The sequence below is a fragment of the Barbus barbus genome (genome assembly GCF_936440315.1).
Source record: "Barbus barbus genome assembly, chromosome: 46".
NCBI classification, from domain to species: Eukaryota; Metazoa; Chordata; class Actinopteri; order Cypriniformes; family Cyprinidae; genus Barbus; species Barbus barbus.
Window position 1 is genome coordinate 16,324,415 of NC_136724.1, and position 20,455 is coordinate 16,344,869.

Here is a 20,455-nt window from a genome sequence, read left to right on the forward strand (position 1 = left end):
AGTGTCAGGACTGACACAGTTACTATAATAAAAGCGTCAGACATTTCACCAGAGGCTTGAAGAGGTCTCCCTCGACAGCTCTGGCTTTTGAAAGCCAAAACCTATAGAGTCACATAATACTAACACAATTACCCCCGGCTAAACCTGCCATACGAGCACAGTATGGTCACAATATGCACGTCTTCCAGGCCTGTGGCCCAGTTGAAGTATCTGACCCACTTCACATTGTGATAGTGGCATTACGGTCTTTCAGACAGAGAGATGAAGGTGTGTATGTTGGATAAGATGTGCTCGGATGATTGATGAGGTTTCCTGCGGCTTTCTCTCTGCATGGCCTTCACAAGAGGAGCAAGCAGAATGACTTTGTCCTGATGTCTCAGGGAGCATGGACTACCCTACTAATGCTGCTACACTAATATTAAGGAATCTAGACTGGTAAAGTGTTGATTTACCAATTTAAGCTTGGTGATCTAATGCCATCGCCGGTATAGATCATAGTTGGCCATGCATGTCTCTGCTGTCTAAGCAGGACTGGAGGAAGTGGGCGTCCCTTACGGCTGTTTACACCCATCATTGAACATAACAGACTCTCTTTTTCTTCTTCTACTGCTGCAGGCCTCAGCATTTCATCTGTCATGGTCATGCTGGTAGTGCCCCCCAGATTGGAGGTTGGACCCTGGTTTTAAATAAGCAAAAACTGCATTTACAGCAATGCAATTACAATGGATGTCTATGGTGCAACTGTCCCAGGACAAACATTAAAATATTCATGTACATTATGCATATTAGAATCATTTCTGAAGGATCATGTGACACTGAAGACTGGAGTAATGATGCTGAAAATTCTGCTTTGCCATCAGAAGAATAAAAATATATTCAAATAGAAAATTATTTATTTTAAATTTTAATACTATTTCAGAATATTACTGTATCAAATAAATGCAGCCTTGGCAAGCATAAAAGAAAACCATTAAAATCTCAAATACCCCAAATTTATGAGCGTAATGCAACTGATATTGATAACTGTATTTAATAATTTACATTAATAGAACTCAGTTGACAGTTAATGAGGTACCATGCATAAAATAGGTCAAATGAAGTCTTATTTTACTCAACATTAGATTAAAATTCACAAAGCTGTCAGTATAATTTGGTACAGACAAGTTATGGAGATAAACACCACTGATAATCAGTCAAATGGACATATTAGAATCTTGAAATGGCTAAATAGCAGCCGATTAATAAGCTTGGTCAACATATATCAGTCCGTCACGTCATTTTTGTTTGGAAAAAAAATGAATACAAATACTATGTTAAATAAAAGCTCCACTTTGCTGGAATGCCTTGCTGCATAACTGTAAATAAAATCATTTTTTTCAAACTGAGGGATGAGCCAGAATTATTTGCTGTGGCAGATTTCAACATGTTTGAAATCCTTAAAGCCAAAGTAGAACCCATTTATTCGTAGTAAGAAGCTTTCACATGTTAACTGACATAATCATCAGATTCGTGGGCAACCTTGAGCATTCAGCTGAAAAATCATAAAAAATAAGAAGAATGTTACAGTAACAAATTGCTGCCACCGAGGCTAATAAAACACAATTTCCAGTAAAAACAAAACACAAGCCAAATTTATTTTATCTATTTAATAATCCTTGTCATCACTGTGAACAGCCAAGAATCGTGTGTCCTAAAACTCTTTGTATGTAACAGCGTATATGCACTGTACATGAGAAGCTACTAAAATCTACCATCTGCCATGGGCTCTGGTTCTGTGTTCTTGGAATAACAGTGAACAGCAGCTTAAAAAGCTTCAAGGAAAGATGGTATACAGTACGAGATGAGGGAAATAAAAATACAGAAAATGCAAACCTTGATTCAATTTGGATTTTGTTCATAAATATAACACTGATGGCCTCCATCTAATCTTAAACCCAACTAAAAGCATGCCACTGTGTGATACCATTCTATACAGTAATGCTGTCTTTGTAACAAATTCTCATCGTGACATGATGCGACTAAAAGAAAAAACAGTCTTAAAGCATTGCTGATTATGAGGAAAAATATAAAAGGGTGCAAACACTGATACTGAAGTTTTCCAGCATAACAAGGAGAAAAATAAAAGGACAGGGACATATACTGGTTTAACTCATTCTGATATCGATGTGTGCAGGTCTCCTTTCGAGAACGCACATACATGAGACCATCAGTTGCGGGAGAACGTACACACATCCCTGAGCGGACTGAACGTCCTGAATGCGATATGTGAGGTCAGTCGATTATCTAAACTGTTAAAAGACACCGTCGGTCAGGGAAAACTCAGAAAAAGAGGCAAGGGGTGATGGTCATGCAGAGGTGACGGGCACACAAGCGGTCAGAACTGACCAGATCATGCTTTTGACTAGCAAGTGAACCCCACATTAAAAATGACCATGTTTATGAAAGGCCCTGAACAAAACATTCAGATTTATGGTATTTAGGAACACACACACACACACAAGTCATTTTATAAATAGTCAGCATGGCATAAAGGAAATGGCATTGATGTTTAAAAAAGGTAAAAAAAAAAAAAAAAAAAAAAAAAAAAAAATTATAATCATCAATTCCTAAAGGGTCAGAGTTATTTTACAACATATTTTGCTAGTGCAAAGAAGGTTTTCTGGTGTTTGGCACATGCTGTAACAAAAGGTTAGCATTACAGCTATAGTAACAGCTATTTCCTTGTGGCTTGTCTTTATTGGATGTGTTAACTGTTAATTATTATTACCACACACCAAAAAGTGCTGATGTTTTAATTGTGTTTTATGTGAAATCAGCTCTGTGAGGAAGAGTGAACCATTGCTACACATTTCAAACCTAAGAATCACGTCTTCAGAAGGCTTTAGAAGTTCAGATGAAGCAAATAAAAAGGATTTAAAAACGAGAAAATTAATCAACAAGCTACATAGCAAAGGCACACACAGAAGGAACGGGTTAAAAAAAAAAAAAAAAAAAGGCATTAAAAATACGGCATGCTTTGAAAAGTGCTGATGAATAAAGTGGTATTAGGATAATCAAATAATTGAAAAACAAAACAAGTTGTTTAAAATGTACAAGAAAGCTGAGATGAAGGGTTAGAACACATCAGAAAGCACCCAAATTTGTAGAAATTTAGAAAACCTTAATGTACGACCCACCTGACGAAACCCCCAAGGTGTTGTTTAGTCTCAACAGAAACAAACCTGCAAGGAGATTCTGTGGCGAATCGTTTGAAAACCTTCCCCCGACCAAACAAAAAAGGTGAATAAGAGAGAGCAGGTACACACGAAATGCTTTCTGTGAACTTCTCCCAGTTGCTCTCAGGTTTTAGTGTCTCGTGTGGTGCGTATGCAGCGCTAATGTAGGTTTCAGGAGCAGGTACCATTTACAGCCGCCTGTTGTGGCCTTTTTTAAAGTTGGAACCAGGTTATAAGTTTCTTGCGGATGCGCTCGGCAGTCTGGTACATGGCGTTGTAAAGGTGTGGGGCATGCGGGGAGTCGTGGGGTCACCAGTAAAATGAGCGGGACAGGAAGTTAGCGGCCGTGCTCAGCCAGCTCACGCCATCCTGCATGGAGCCCAGTCGCGTCACAGCCTTGTGCTGCTCCTGAGATGGGCTCTCGTCCTCAGGCAGATAATCCGGCAAATTTATGTTCTGCTCGACCACCACATCTGAGTCCTCTTGGAATGGGATTACAATCTGGATGGGACGGAAAGAGCGCAATGGGAATGACCCATTTTGTTATCATTTTTACGCTTGCAAGCAGAATTCAATTATCTATATGTTATATATATTATTTAAAATAAAAACTATATAAATTTGCAGCCAAAACAACAACCTAACCATCTTTATGACACAACATGAAGGAACTATTACGGCTGAGCAATATATCAGATACATATAAATTACTTACTTATACTTACACACTTATTTATACTTGATATGCTGAATGATTTTTTTTAGGTAAAATAAGACATTCAAAAAGAGAAAAATATATTCTGCCCCAACTTCCCGTCTCAAAAAGGGGTTGCATCCACAGAAACAGAAAAAAAGTGATTAAATTGGGTCTTTAACCATTGTTAAAATGAGAGTCAGTTCTTTGAACTTTATCTAATTGGTATATAATTGGTTCATAAAAAGGATTTAATTACTTATTTTGCATCATGACTCGAAAATGGTTAAGGAAGCCCTCATGTGGCATTTAAGAATTATAATTTATTATTATTATTATTATTATATTATTAGAGTATGATTTACAAAACTTGTTTTTCATTTCAAAATTTTATGTGTACTTCAATGTGTTACTTGCCTCTCTTTGTAATTGTGAAATTTACTAGCAATTTCAGGGTGAAAATTGTTTCTACACTAATTTTTTAAAAACTATTATAAAGCAAATGCATGTCAAGGATCATCAAAATTTATAAAACATAATATTTTTACTTGTATTAGTCCAGCCCTACTAACTAAATTGCTGTTTTTCTTAAAACAGAACTCTTCATTTGTGACTGTTCAATGCAAAAAAAAAAAACAGTGGATAAGACCATTACTCAATCAATTGTGCCACCTGCTGGTTGAAGAAGAAAGTGCATAGTAAAGCGGCATCCAAGACCTCCGGGATGACGCCCACCGGAGGTTATGACTGTGCACCTGCAGGTAGACATTGCCCTTCCAGTTCAACCAGAGAGGACACATCTTTCTTTAATTACCACACAGTGCCTATTTGCACTGCATGCAAGAGTGTGTGTATATGTGTGTGTCTCCAGGGTCCTCTGACACAAGGTGTTAGGGCAGAGGGACATCCCGAGTGATCATGTGATGAGGGGAAAATGAGTAAGTCTTCTGATGGGGCGGGTGTAGCAGGGTTCAACATGTGGAACTGCATTGCTCAGCTTTGAGGAAAGACGCAGACATGACATCACTGGCAACAAAATTAAACGCAGCACCTGATTTGAAAGAATAGCTCACCTGCCCGAAAACGGTCATTTGATACTCATAAGATTTTACATTGAATGCAAAAAAAGATACATTTCCCAGCCAAAAAAAGGAAAGCGGTCTAGCTTCAAATAGTGACATGAAGAGGAGTAAAAGACCATTTTCATGCTAGGTTCAACTGTCCGTTTATTGTGTGCATTCTGGTCATTTGATTTACTAACCTCCGATCCATCTTCCCCCTTCACTACATGCTGTGCCTTCATGACTTTGGTTGAAGCTATAGCAGTTCCCAAGGCCTGAAGAATGAAGAAATAGTATAAGGATGCTGAAATAGACTCTCTAATATCTCTGATCTATTAGGTGTGATTCATTTCTAAAGAATCACTTCCTTCAAACTGATATGATACTTTAATAGTACTATAAATACTGCTTGTGTCCCTTTTGATCAACTGAATGCATCCTTGCTGAAAAAAGTATTATTTCAAAAAAGTCTATTACTTTAATAAAGTTTTTTTTAATTAAAAGTACAAAAAGCAAGACACTTTAAAAAATTTTTTATTAAAAATAACTATATATACACTATACATTCAATCAATGCAACATTAGCTAATGTTAACTCTGTTAAGTCTGTAGATGGTCATATGGATTGTGCTAGACTGTAAACTCACCTCAGCCTTCAAGTCTGAACGGATCCTCACCACACATCTCTTCACAGCCATCTGGAAAGTAAAGCTGATGACACCTTTGATCTTTAGCAGGGCTTCTTCACAAAGACTCCTCCGAGCCTGACATACACAGAGACAGAGTGTGAAATTGTGCAGAACCAAACATCTGAATCTCCATACGCTCTCATTAAATAGGTTCCATTACAAGCTGTTTGACTGCATTTACCGAATCATCAAGCCCGTCGATCTGAAGCACCACCGTTTTGGCCCGTTTGTTCGTGGCGCCCAGGAAAAACTGGGCTTTTCTTCTGCAAGAGGCGCCCGCTTCTGCCTGTTCGGCCTCCGTGCTGCTGGAGTTCTGCAGGATCTCGTAGATCTCAGACGCTAGCAGCTTGGTCTCGCCTGGCGACGTGCCCCTAGTGAAACACATCACAGATCAATGTAGGATTCACAACAGATGAACAATAACAGAAATAATTGAGCAAATATGCTCGTTTAGTCTGGTTAAAAGATTGTATATTGTACATTTAAGTACTTGTCGGTGCTGATATTTGAAAAGGTCATCACTCCAGCAGACAAGAGGTGACAACATAGATCTGCGCAGGGGGGAAAATCTGCTGGCATGAGAGCTGGAGAAAAGTCAGTGTGATGGAGCTTGAACCAACTAACCTTTAGCATGTACAATATTGTGATTCATCAAGTGTCATGCATTCCATACGGTCTAATATCACAAGCAACCATAAATGCATATTGAACTTAACTAAATTAAGTTTACAAATTAAGAGATTAATGCATCATAGTAAGAAGAGACAAAATATACTGATACTGTATTTTAACAATACTGTTTTGAAGACAAAATAAACTAAAATAAGATAAACTAAACTATAACTTTCTGGGGACGTTGCCCATTAGGAAGGAAGGAAGGAAGAACGGGAGGGAGGGAGGAAAGGAAGGAAGAACGGGAGGGAGGGAGGAAAGGAAGGAAGAACGGGAGGGAGGGAGGAAAGGAAAGAAGAACGGCAGGGAGGGAGGGAGGAAAGGAAAGAAGCACGGGAGGGAGGAAGAGAGGGAAAGAAAGAAAAATGTGTGAATAATTTTTTTTTTAAAACTATCATCTTCCTTCATATATATATATATATATATATATATATAAAATTTATATATATATATTTATTTACTTATCATATTAATCGCCTTATTGTGCTGCAAATTTTCTTAAAGACATCCATAAAAACCAGCCAGGAAATTGTTTAGTCTTCAGAATACATTATTTTCTCATGTACATTTCCCGATAACAGGCAGCTGTAGATGATGGGCCCTTGCTAAATATATGATCACATGCAAAAATTATGCACACAGGTTACCCACCAGCACATATCAACCCACTTTCCCCTTCTACTGCGGAAAAAATAAATTAAAATAACTAATCAAAAGTTAGTAAAAATGTATAATCAGTTATTTGGTCACTAACTATAGTGAAGTGACCTGCTCGTTTAACAGGGTTAAAAAAGACAGCAGTTCATTGACATCAGCATTTGAGGTCAGGCGTGACATTAGGATCTTGATATGCCCTACAGGCGCTAATGGGGGAGATGCAATGCTGCCATCACTCATGCAGAGTTACAGGAACGGACATCTGCTCGCTGGCATATCCGAGCTGCCAGACCTCCGAGCTTCCCATGTACACCTGAGGGAATGCTGATCTATCGGCATCTATATCCTCCATCAAAAGGAAGATGTATATCAACCTATGCAGTAAATAGCTAGTGTTAAAGACACAATGTGAGAAAACACTGACAATTCATCAAAACACAAATTCGAGCATTAGCAATGCGGTCTCATCAGGGGTGATGAAGGATTCCTTCACTTCCTCTAGCCATAACATTTTACAGACTGGGGCGATACACGACCTCTACCCAAAGTCGTCGTGCTGGAAATAGTGACGGGCAGCTTGTGGAACTGCAGGGCACTCCTTGATGGCGTCTGTGCTAACTGAAGTGACTGGTGAATCGAAGGGGGCAGGCAGGGAGTCGCCCTGAGAGAAGAATACGCAGCTCTCTGCCAACCATTGGCACTTCTGTCGGTGAGGCTCCATGTAAACAGAAGGCACTCGCTGTCTAAAAGCCTGCAGACTTTCGCACTCGAAATAAGCCTGAACTGCAGCGAATATACACACATACGTGGATCCTTGATTGCTGCGCCTCTATACTTAGCCATGGGGGTGTCAAAAGCGTGCAGTTGTATGAATATTTAAAGAATCAGTTGGCATCTATAGTGCTGTTTGACATATGAGGTAAAAGAAACCCTGAGTTTCATGTTTTCTAAAAGCACAAAAAGAGGGCTCAACGATTTTAGTTTTTTCCTGCAGTAAATCAGATGTGTTGGCACTATTTGCTCCATCACAAAAAAAATTGTCATAAAGAGTTAAATAACAATAAAAATGATTAGAATTATTATTGGTTTATTATATAATAACACTATTGTTTTATTAATATTGTTATATAACACTGTTGTTATTAAAATTATTATTATTATTATAGTATATTACATTTATTAACAAATAATTTGACAGGTTTTTAATGAAACAGCACTAATGTAGCTATATGACATCTATAAATGTATAAACAATTTTGCTAGAAAATGGTAGTTTCTACAAAATCTACATTAGAAAGCTAAAAAAACAACATATTTAGTGATATTTACAATATCATTCAAAAGTTTGTGGTCAGTAATTAAAAAAAAATAATTAATTAAAAAAATAAAACTATTTTTCTCACCATGTTTGCATTTTCATTGACCACAAATACTGTAAAAACACTAATATTGTATAAAAAAAAATATATATATATTTTTTAAAGATTCTTTTGCATATTACTACTTTTTTATTATTATTTAATCCTGTGATGGAAAGCTGAATTTTAATATTGTCACTAATATGCTGATTTGGTATACAAGAAACTATCATTATTATTGTTATTAATGTTGAAAACTGTTACTTTTGTGGAATATTTGATGAATAGAATGTTGAAACAAATCTTTTGTAACATTATAAATGTCTTTACTGTCACTTTTAAACATTTTAAAGGACTTTTGAATTAATTTCTTAAAAAAAGAAAGAAAAAGAAAATCGATCATATTGATTGAACAATATTGAATTGAATTTCTTTGTCATTGTATATGCGTACAACCTTCTTTGTACCAGAATTTCACATGCAACTTTCCCACCAAATGCAAATAGTTAATTAATAAAATAAATTACTTTAGTTTGCCAAAAAATTAAGAGAAATAAGATAATTCTGAAAAATTCTCCATGTCTGTAGTGGTATGATATTCTCTCTGGCGTCTTAGACTGACCTCTGCTGGACATTAACCCATGACGATCGTGCACTACATCAGGTTGCTTGACAGTTCACATTACGCTTCAACAGCAAGCTTGAATCATCACTCCCATTTAGCTTCAAAACAGACAAATCTGCTTATGACAGGACGACCTTTCTCTTGTGCGCTTAAAATCTGCCCACCACACACATTCACTTCAACTAAAGCAGCAGGATGAGGTTTTCTGCAGGAAAGTGCAAAGCGAGCTCGTGTTGCCTTCATGTATTGTGGCAGCGTGACGGGAGCGACTTACTTCTGCATGACGTTCTGCAGGCTCAGCATCATTCCCAGCTCGTCCTTCATCTTCTCCCTGTTGGCGCGGCATTCTGCCAGGTAGCGTACCGCCTGGAAGGACACAAAGCCATTAAGGGTCACGCAGGGCCATTACAGAGGCAAACCGCCAGGCACCGCTGTGATAACAAATCCGTTAACAGAACACCAAGAACTACTTGGGTCAGAGTTACTGTGTGTGAAAAAGTGTTATTCCAACATTGTCCAAATATCTCCACAGGTGTGATGTCCTTCTGAAAGAGGTTAAACATAAAACACAAAACTCTGAGGGCACATTAACATTTTGGGGCTCAAAATCTAACTTTAAACTGGGATTAGAGTTTTAGGATTTAAAAACATAGACATTATTATAGGTTGTGCACTATTTCTCACCAATAAAATAAGGACATTTGTGACATAAGCTCCTTTACACAGAATGTCAGATGTTCTTGCTTCCACCGAAGAACAAGATGCTCTGGAACATTCTCAAATCATACGTCTCAGTCCATTTTACAGAGGAAGAGAAACCACTTTCTGGACATTCCTGAAGTTAGGCTAAGCATTGTAACGATACTGGACAGCAGGTGGCAGTCATACGATGTGTCTATGGACAGCTGGGTGGGCAATGAATGATCTGATTGGTTGATACAAATGCCTCAATATCCAACAAACTATTTTACAAATAAAAATAAAACAACAATACTTAAATATTAATAACAACAATAACAATCAGTTACAAATTACAATTTGTAGATACAAACACAGCAGGAGGCAGTAATGTGTCATGTCAATGGACACCTGGGTGGGCTTTGCATAATCTGATTGTTTAATATGAATGCCTTGGTATCAAACTACGAGAATAAATCTTATTTTCTTATGATCATTTATTATTATCACTATTGTATTATTTTAATATATTATCATTGAAATCTAATCTATTTGAGTGATAAATAAATAAAAAATAATAATTATTATTATTTATTACAAATATAGCAGCTGGGTAGGCTTTGAGTGATCTGGTTGGTTTGTACTCGAATACTTTGATATAAAACTATTTGGAAATTTAAAAAATGTCTGGGGGTATAATGCTGTCTATTATGCTTTATGTTGGGATATCTGAATTGAAGTTAAAGCTAAAATCGCTTACAGTAAACTATAAGTAAACCACTTATAAGATTTCCCAGAAAAATGATCAAATTAATTGTAGCTATCAAAAGATTACTGTTTGTTTGAGAATATCAACATACACCAAAAATATGCATGATTATTACAGCATAAATGTTCTTACTGGAAACCTATCATCATCTTCTATTTTTGAGTTCATAAAGGTTCCTAATTTGAACCCTTAACTACCACTATGCTAACATGGTAATAAACATCTTGCAGGTCACTACAGAAAAACCGTCTGCACAAGTCTTGACTGCAGATGTCTCACAAAGAGAATCTCACCAATAGCGCAGAGTAGACTACTTGTGGATTGGGATGGTCGAAGAAGAGAATGAGGCCTGACAAGCATCCTTGATCTTCAACAATAGCTCGCCTGTTGAGGGGGTCAGCAGCTAAGTCCCTCAGCTGATTCACCACAGCCAAGGCATCAGGCTCCCCGCTCATGGTGCTCCCACACCAAGGGCCATGCACATGAAATACACAGATCTTAGCTGAGGGGGAATACAGATAGGAACTGGATTACTTCTGATATCATGGACAGAAAACACACTAAGGTTTATCATAAAAACAACAAAAACTGGTTTAAGCTTAATTACATTAATCTGATATATATACATTAAGTTTTTTTTGTAAATATATTAAACCATAAAAAACAAACAAATCTGAGGTTTATTAACAGACGTCACTCAGTTAATATTCATTGCTGTCGCGCGTGCGTCGTTTCGCATTGATTTACAGATTATCTCTATACACGTGACTTATTATTGGCTTTCATAGTGAACAGAATGACCCATGATGGTCATGTCTGATTCACATAGCACAACATAGCATTACGAGGCCTTTAAATGGGGCCTGTGCTAACCGGCTAGCATTAACACGGCATCAGAAGGCAATGGCAATCTGAATTTTCATATGAATCATAAAACGGCATGTAAAGGCAAATATTTGGAGCTTATTTCTCATTCATATTTAGTCTACAGACATCAATACGTGTGGATCTGAATGTCTTTCTATGAACAAAACAATGCCAGCACACAAAAAGAGAAAGGCAGAATCTATTTCTATAAGGACGCATATAAATATACACCTGTATGAAGCCGAATAATAAATGTGTAATCAGAGTTTTTGATTCTTATCTGCGTGGTATCTGTCTTGTTAACCTTGTGTGTGTTGTGGCACTGTTGTCCACGCATAACCTTACAGCAAACACGCCCAGGACGACTCCTCGCTTCCGATGGTCCTGTCCAGTCAAAGACTCAAACCCGCCGACAGATGAACTGCTGATGGATACACAACTGGATGTAGCTCGTGTAATAACGACGACAGTGAATATGGTTAAAAGTCTCTATGACAGCTGTTCTGGTCAGGAATATTTGGCCATAATCTGCGGAGTTTTTAGCACCCTTTACAACACTTCCTGGATTTAGACAGACTGATTGGAAGATGTGGACTATGACGCCATGCGTTCTTGACCAATCAGAAAGAGTTTTACTAAGCGACAACAATAATTTCTCATAACAGACGTAATATATAAATATTAAAGCCTTATTATTTAAATCTGAACAAAAATGTATTTGTTTATTTGGCTATTGTTATTGTTTTTTATTGTATTGCGAAAATACATACAAAGCATCAGCCAAGGAAGCAAGTAAAAATGCTATTAATATATTTTATTTGTTGGGTGAGGTCCCTACTAAAATACATGACAATACATGTATTGTCGATACATCAAAAAGCAATACGTGACAAAAAAAAAAAATACATGGCAAAACAAATGTAATTGATACAGGCAGAAAAGAAACATAAAAACAACTGTATTTCCTCTAATGTGGACTAACAGATAAAACTAGTCTAGTTCAGGAGAAACGTGAATTACAGTTTCTCATAAAACAATAGACGCACAACAATAATAATAATACTAGTAATAATAGTAATAATTATAAAGTACAGGTTTGATACGATTTTATTTAGATAAATATTTTAGAAGGTTTCCAAATAACCGATGTTATTTTTTCTCTTTTGCTTTAAGAGCAATAATTAAGTAGGAGTATTCAGTATTGTTCAGCATTGTCCTTTATAAAACCTATATAAACAGATGTTTTTTTTTTTTAATTTCTGAATATGAAACTAAACTAAACAAAATTAATTTAATAACATAAAATTGTCTTCTTTTTAAACGGGTCACCACTCGCTTCCGAAATCCATACTAATTCAGAAAATCCATTCCATGGATGCATTCCTGCCTTCCTCGTGTATGTGAGTCATAACTCACTTATGACTGGACAGTTGTGTTGTCAATCAACTACTCTAAACCAGTGGTTGACTCCCTACTCATAGAACCCACCCATTGTTAGAATATTCTCAAACCCCATTGGCCAATATTGTTAAGTCCCGCTCATCTTCCCGCCCTGTGGAAAAACACAGGTAACCGCTGGATAGCATTCTCGTAGCACAGCCAGGATCATACTAGAAGTCGACTACACTGCATTTTACACGGTAAAACATCGATATTTTCTTGTTTTATCCTATTAGAAATCGCGACGACTTTTGTGAACTACTAACAGCGCGTTTAATACAGCACTGAAACAATAACGCTTGGGTTTTAGCGCCTTTGTGATAAAGTTTGTAGACAGTTCACTAGCCCTCTGTTCGCGGTATCTATTGGTGACAAACATTCAGGTGGCTTACGAAGAAACGATTAGAAAATGTCTAGTACCTCAGTGTTTTCTGGTAAATGTCAAGGTGAACATCACGTTGCCATGTAGTAACTGTTTAGAAAAGAAGGAGGAGACACGTTTGTACAAGATGCTCTTCTGATATGCGAGGACTGACAGTTTACAGATATCATAACGTTTTTCATGTGGAAAACCAGGATACTCTAATGTAATGTTAAAAGTATATATGAGTGTAAAAGCAATTCTAACAAGTTTTTATTTTTTTGGTTTTGATCTGAAGATGACCAAGCCCAGATCCTTGATGATGATGAGACAGATCTTAAGTGAAGTTACAAGATGAGTGGAAATCATAGGCGGATAGAAATGGACCTGGCAAGTTCATACACTGAATTATATGTACGGTTCTTGCTATTTACACATCCTGTGATTAGAAGAATGATTATATTTATATCTCTATTAGGCTGTAGGATCATCATCAAAGCCTTATGGGTCCTCCAGGAGTATTGTCAGAAGAATTGCCACAAATCTTCCCTTAGCACCCTGCCCTCGTGTCCATTTTCAGGTAATATGTCAGTCTTTGTTCATTCAAATGCGTCAAAAACCTGAAACAGTATCTCAAACATTTTGTAATTATTTCAGCAGACAATTCAAATTATCTTTACAATTGAATTTGAGTGCTTGTTGTGCTTTTAAATATTTTAAGTCTTTTTCTATTTTCAGGTAGTCTCCATTCATTTTCATTCCATTATTATTGTAGTGTTTTCCACTTTTATTGCATTTTTAACATTCTCCATCCCTGGCCTGCCATTATTCAGTTCTCCCTTATCATCATATTTCTGTCCTGTTCTGGTTTGATTCCATCAGTGTGCTGACAATAAACAATCATGAATCACGAGGACAGGTTTCAGCTCACAATATCTAATCTAGGCCTTTCCTACTGTCTAACCTTTAAAACAAAAGTACGATGACATTAAATTCACCTTGAAACTTTTATTACTGTCTCTCTTTCTCTCTTCTCTGCCCTTCCTTCCAGCTGTCCTGTATGTCAGGAATGCAGCATGTATACTTTAGGTCAGTTCTTTGGTTCATTGTTGAAAAATCTAGACCAAGAGACCAAAAAAAAAAGTTTTGCTTAAGTGCTTATTTTTTAATAAAATACTGGCATTATTATTGATCTCCTCTTGATAAAGGAGCTGAATGCCGTTGTAATTGTTTTATTAATCACTAGGCGATGTTTAAACTGGTTTCCCTGGTGCTGTTTTCTTTGCCGTGGCTGTGAAAACATTTGGTGCTTGCTCTGCTGTTGTAGTTCTGACATTGTTTGAGAGCTTGAGTGTCTGTGAGGGTTTGTTTTCGTTGTTGTGAGACTTGTAAAGTGCCCTGAGCAGGTGTTGTAATTATTAACTGTCCTTTAAACTGTCTTTGGGTCATGTAGCTTCATCCGTTCGCTGCAGGAGCGAGTTTCCTCAACAATTCAAATGGGCCAAATGGACTTGTGGCCACACTCGCTGATGTGGGCTGGATGGACAGAGAAGAGAGCGATGGCACTGACAGAAATAGGTAAAAATATTACTAAATTGATTTAGAAAACAGAAATTTGAGTATCGTAATTTTCACATGTGTGTTGTGCAGGTTTAAGGCGGATTCTGGGTTGTTTTTTCCGCACCCAGCAGTGCAGACCCCTGAGACGTCGGCGGTCGTTACCCAGCTTGCACCAGGCCGAACCTGCGCCACAGAGTCAGACAATCATCAACGATGAAGCCATTCAGAAAATCAGTGCTCTGGAGACTGAGCTGGCCAAACTTAGAGTGCAAATTGCACAGATTGTTCAGGCACAGGAGCAAAGTGCTCAATCCACAGGTTAGTTGTAGTGCTACTTTAGTATTATGCGTATTTACCATTTTAGTATTTTGGAGTAGCTTTTGTTTTGATATTTGTAGTTTATATTTTATTTTCTAGTTTTCAAAATTCGGAAATCAAGGCTGAAAGTATGATATTAAATGTTGCATGCATTGCAAATACTCAGTATTTTTGTTTCGTTTTCCAAAATGAAAATCTCAACTTCCTTGAATCAAGATGCATTTACTTGAGATGCAAAATGAAGAGAAAGTCTTGTTTTCTGAGAAATTTAATTAAAAAAAGACTTTTTCTATTTTAATGAATGGAAAAAATTGTTTTAATATTTTTAGGACCATTTAACAGCAAAAATGAATGAATCCCACACACTTTTAGTACATGCAAACGTATCAAAAAATTTAATTATTCGCAATATTGATTGATTAATTGTTGATTAATTAGTTCTATTTAACAACAGCACTGGTTAGTTGTTCTTTATGCCACAAATATATGCCACAGTGATGTTAGCATTAGGCATGTGCAACACTTTTGCTTGCAAAGTGTTGGCGTTCTTGCAAAAGACATAAAATCTCACTCTGCTAGTAAATACTTTGGTATTGGTCATTTTTACCCATTTAAAGTTGCAATTTTTGCGTTGTTTCAGCTCTAGTGCCAGGTGGTCCCCCTGTACCCCAAGCTCCACCAATGGCTCTAGTTCCACCTCCGCCGCCTCCGCCGCCTCCACCACCACCTCCTCCGTGTCCCGCCCCTGGCATGCAGAGAAGCTATTCTGCCATTGACCTCATTCGAGAGCGGCGTGGGAAAAAGGCAGAGCAGAAGACAGAACTGGATTCGGCACCTAAAAAGCCAGAGCTTCCCAACATGCTAGATGTACTGAAAGACATGGGGAAAGTGAAGCTGCGCTCAGTTAAGAGGTAAATGTTATAGTAATGACATACAAACCTCATCACAAACACTTACCAGTAATATTCGATCATCCTTTCGTTCCCAGTCTTCAAGAGGACACGAAACCAAAACCCGTTGAGCCCACAGATGCTGCAGCTTTAATCGCAGAGGCCCTGAAACGCAAGTTCGCTCACCGTTACCGGAGCGACAGCGAATGTGATGGCAACTTCAACTTGCCAGCTCCTGAGAATGAGACCCACGTAGAAACACCACTGGTAAGAGAAATCACTCGAAAAAATGATCTCTGACTTGTGTTTTAGTGCCATCATCATTATGTGCCATTTCTTTTGCAGTTTGGACAGCATATGTTAAAGTCAACTGGAAGGAGGAAACTGTGCTAGGATGGAGCTACTCATCTGAGCAGGTTAATGTAGTTAACCTGATGACACTTAATTTTCAATAACCGGCTAACTTTTCTTGTTAGCCCTCAAAATATTAAGTGCTCTTTTAGGTGAGCATGGAAATGCCAAACACTATGCAGTCAATCTGGTTTTCCAGTTGAATGTCTATGTAATTTGCACTTTGAACAGTTCATCTCTATCAGTACATCTTGTACCACAGCCAGTTCCATCATTAATGCCAGTTACCTGAGAAATTTGTTCTTTTTGTTGGGTTTTATGTATGATTTTATATGTGCATTTATTTGGATCTGTTGAAAGTCAACAGTGCAAATATTCAACCTTGTTGGATTCCTCTCATTCGAAGGGATAATGTTGAACAAAAACACCAAAGTGTATGGATTGTTCTTTATCAGTGGTTTTATGTGTATTTTTAAGACCTGTTTGCACAGAAGTTGTGTCTGCTTCAGAGATACAATTCATAGTTGCTAGTAAGTTTAGTAATTTCAGGTTTTTCCGTCATGTGACCACTAGCAATTATGAAACACTTTTGTGATCATCATAAATGGGGCTTAGATGGTGCCATCAGTAGTATTTGCTCACCAATTTAAAAACCTTTTTAGGTTCTAATTTATGATTTTGGAACATTTTCATGATATTGGTCTGGAAGTCATTTAGTTATTTAACCAGTTTAATAAATCACTTGAATAATGTTGTTTTTTGACATCAAGCTTATATCTAGTCCAGTGCTGACTTCAGACTATCAGCTGAATTCTTTGACAGTGTTTGTACCTTTAAAAGGTTTGTATTTTTTGCACATGTAACTGAAATGTCTGCTGAGCATTTGCATTATATTACAGTACAGGATTTCTCATTTCAAAGATTTCTAACTGGATTTAATGGCCAGCACATAGGAAGTGAACCTCAGAATTGAAGGGAATCTCCTAGCGGAGATGTATTTCTGGTTTTATTATGGATTATATTTGATCTAATTCGGTTGATTTTATTACACAATACACAACCATTCTGAGTGGACTTTAATTACTTGAATAAACCCAAAACTGTCAATCTGTCTCTTTTCATTTCTGTAATGAGGTTTCTACGTGGTTGCATTTGGACATATAGAACAGCATGAGCTCATGCCATCCGGTAGAGAAACATTTTGTGAAGTTTTATTCATCAAAAATGCAACTGCAACATGTATGTATCAAAAGGTTATACGGCAAAGCCTTTACAAAATGGCTTGACACATAGGTCGTCTCCCCAAAATGGCTGTTACAACAAACTGTAAACAGTTTTTTTTTCTTAAATCAACAGTCTTACAGCACTTACAACAAATATACAAATCACCTAAAATAAAGCACCTCTTCTCTTTACAAATATCAAGAGAAGCACAAAAAACAACTGTCCGTTCTGTACAGAATTCAAAACAATACACAATGGAATGGTCAATGTTAAATCAAATCAATAAACCAAATCTCCTCATATATATATATATAAAAAAAAAAAGGCAAAGGGTCAGCCAGTGCACTAAATGGACAATGTGATGAGTTTAAAATGAAAACGAAAGCTGGTTTGGTCACTTAGCTTTGTGCATAGTTTTAAGGCATTGTGTAGCAGTCTTCCGAAGAGACGAGTGGCTTTGAGACATTCTGAGAAGGACTTATCTTTCTTTACAAAATACAGAGGAGAGAGAGAAAGAGAGGCACCTTTACTTACACCTACAAAAGGCACCTTTACTTCCTTGTTTCTCCAAAATAAGCAGGTTGGTGAAACCCTGAGCAAAATCCCGTGACAAGATCCTTCTTCCATGGTTGAAAGGGTTCATCTCTGCCACCTTTCACGGAGTGATGTTCCTTCAACACATTGTCTGAAATACAGGGGAGAGAAAGATGCAATGGAGCACAAATGGCATTCGTATGGCATCTGATGCGTCACACCGACAGGGTTGCAGTCCGACAGATCTTGTTGATCATCAGCAGTAGGTTTCGAAAAAAAAAAAAAAGTTTACAAGTGGTTCTTCACATCTGTGCTTAAAAGGCAATAATCACAGAACTAACATGATTCAGTTAGAAACAACATGTGTAAACAGTCTTCAGAGGCAGCAAAAGGACTGGGCTCTTCACATTTGTATTTTTGTACACAAGGAGGAAGATTGATTTGCAGAAGCACTGGCGCACACACACGCGCTCGCATGCATTCGGTTTCACACACATTGTCTTGGTGCGTTTGTAAAAACCTCTCCTTTAAATACTCAAGGTGTTTCAAATGACTTTCAGAGCAATTCAATGTCTCAAAATGGCACTTTAAAGCCATAGGAGGGGGTTCCACATTCCCTTACAGTCTTTCATCAAAGCATCGGAGTTGAATTAGTAACGCCCAAAAGAAAAAAAACAAAGGTTAAATAAATATATCACAATAATTAAAAGAAACCAAAATTGCAGCAGTAGCCAAATGAGGTATCTATGCATTGCTCTATGTTGAAGGGTAAATGATCGCTTAAAATTAAATAAATTAAATTCGACGAACGAATGAAAAAGAAGAAAACAAATCATCAGTGGTTGGTTGGAGATGGGTGGCGAGCAACTCAAATGTGACGTAAGATGTTTGGCTGAGGGCAGTAGAGGTGTCATGACTCTTGGCTTCCCTGAGATAAGGCTCTGGAACTGGGCTCTTCTGTGGCTCGGCCCGGTTCGGAGTCCCCTTCCTCGGAGCTCCCCGATGCCACGGGCTCCATGGCACTCCAACTGGCCTTGTTCAGGCCCAAATGACCGAGCATGGTCTGAGAGAGCCGTGTGTCTGAAAAGCGCACCCACTCAGCAAACAGAGGCTCCACCACGTAAGTCATGAAACCTGATGGCAGAGAAAGAGAATCAGAGGCAGAGATCACTACATCAGCCAGACCGTACAAAAAAACGATTAATTTTAATGATAATTATGAAATCATTATTATAAATTACATATATACACATATATAACAAAAATAATAAATACAAAAAGTATAGATATAGAAATACACTATTTACAGTGCTATGCATAAGTTTAGGCACCCATGCTAAAGTTGACTAAAAAGAGGAATAAAAAATCATCTTTTGGAAATTGAACTTAATGCCTTAATTAAAAAAATTGGGAAAAATCCTACCTTTAAGGACACCAATTTTCTTTGTGAATGAATAATGTATCGTAAATAATTAAATGTTCTTCCGTAAAATACAGGGTGCATAAGTTTGGGCACCCCTATGTTAAATTCCCATAGAGGCAGGCAGATTTTTATTTTTAAAGGCCAGTTACTTCATGGATCCAGGATACTATGCATCTTGATAAAGTTCCCTTGGCTTTTGGAATTAAAATAGCCCCACATCATCACATAGCCTTCACCATACCTAGAGATTGGCATGGTTTTATTTCAGTTAGCCTAATAGCTGGTTTGATTTGCATTGAGAGGTGATCTTATGGAAAGTACTCCATGCCAATCTCTAGGTATGGTGAAGGCTATGTGATGATGTGGGGCTATTTTAATTCCAAAAGCCAAGGGAACTTTATCAGGATGCATAGTATCCTGGATATATTACTGTATTATATACACTATTTATATAATTATATATTTTTATTATTTTATAAAAAAGGCAAGACACTACATTTAATCACAGTACAGTACTACAAGTGACTGAAATTTTGCTTGTATTATTACCTAATTAAATATGCACTCATTTATATGAATTTCCAGACCAGAAATCTGAACAACTGGATAAAGCCAGGTTCAAAGTTCATTTGGTTTTACAGAAGGGATTTTAAAGAATTTAAGAGGTGAATCAAAATAAAATGTACTTTAATGATAGTTATTACATTATTATATTTTATACACGCACATATAAACAACAAAAAATATGTATATACATATATAGTGGACTGTTTTGTATTACAAAATTTCTGAAATGTTGTGCAATGTTGTGTGCTTTATTATATAATGAAATATGCACTCATTTGAATACCTTTTGTTGACATTAAAGTTGAAGATTTTTACAGAAGGAATTTAATTTACTGAATTTAATACTGAATTCCAAATTTTAGATCTCTTTTTTTTTAACTCTATAAATTAGAAAATACTGTCAACAGCCAGAAAATTCACCATGTTTTTAGGAATGAAATGTTATATAAAACCAATCAATCGATATACGAACAAACCCTTCAGAATATAGAACTAAGAAATA

At 37.0% G+C, this 20,455-nt stretch overlaps 3 protein-coding genes across 15 annotated transcripts in view; 1 reads left to right on the top strand and 2 right to left on the bottom strand.

Annotated features, from left to right (window-relative positions):
• Positions 1-1,092: 1,092 nt before the first annotated feature.
• Positions 1,093-11,862, bottom strand: LOC306864718 (armadillo repeat-containing protein 1-like). Its single transcript, XM_079408910.1, has 8 exons — positions 11,631-11,862; positions 10,712-10,920; positions 9,246-9,337; positions 5,841-6,030; positions 5,618-5,734; positions 5,171-5,245; positions 2,448-3,716; positions 1,093-2,401 (listed from the first exon to the last, which is right to left on the bottom strand). The coding sequence occupies exons 2-7, from the start codon at positions 10,871-10,873 to the stop codon at positions 3,525-3,527; spliced, it is 828 nt and encodes a 275-aa protein (XP_079265036.1). The 5' UTR covers positions 10,874-10,920; positions 11,631-11,862; the 3' UTR covers positions 1,093-2,401; positions 2,448-3,524.
• A 972-nt stretch (positions 11,863-12,834) lies between these two features.
• On the top strand, positions 12,835-17,311 carry LOC306864716 (mitochondrial fission regulator 1-like). Its single transcript, XM_079408908.1, has 9 exons — positions 12,835-12,925; positions 13,385-13,476; positions 13,565-13,666; positions 14,138-14,175; positions 14,540-14,664; positions 14,737-14,964; positions 15,605-15,875; positions 15,953-16,121; positions 16,200-17,311. The coding sequence occupies exons 2-9, from the start codon at positions 13,441-13,443 to the stop codon at positions 16,245-16,247; spliced, it is 1,017 nt and encodes a 338-aa protein (XP_079265034.1). The 5' UTR covers positions 12,835-12,925; positions 13,385-13,440; the 3' UTR covers positions 16,248-17,311.
• LOC306864712 (high affinity 3',5'-cyclic-AMP phosphodiesterase 7A-like) overlaps positions 17,183-20,455 on the bottom strand; it is a 29,905-nt gene continuing 26,632 nt past the window's right edge. For all 13 annotated transcript variants that reach the window (XM_079408897.1, XM_079408890.1, XM_079408895.1 and 10 more), the window contains one exon: positions 17,183-19,097. In XM_079408897.1, the coding sequence (XP_079265023.1) occupies positions 18,874-19,097 (224 nt within the window). In that variant the 3' untranslated portion in view covers positions 17,183-18,873. The remainder of the gene's footprint in view (positions 19,098-20,455) is intronic.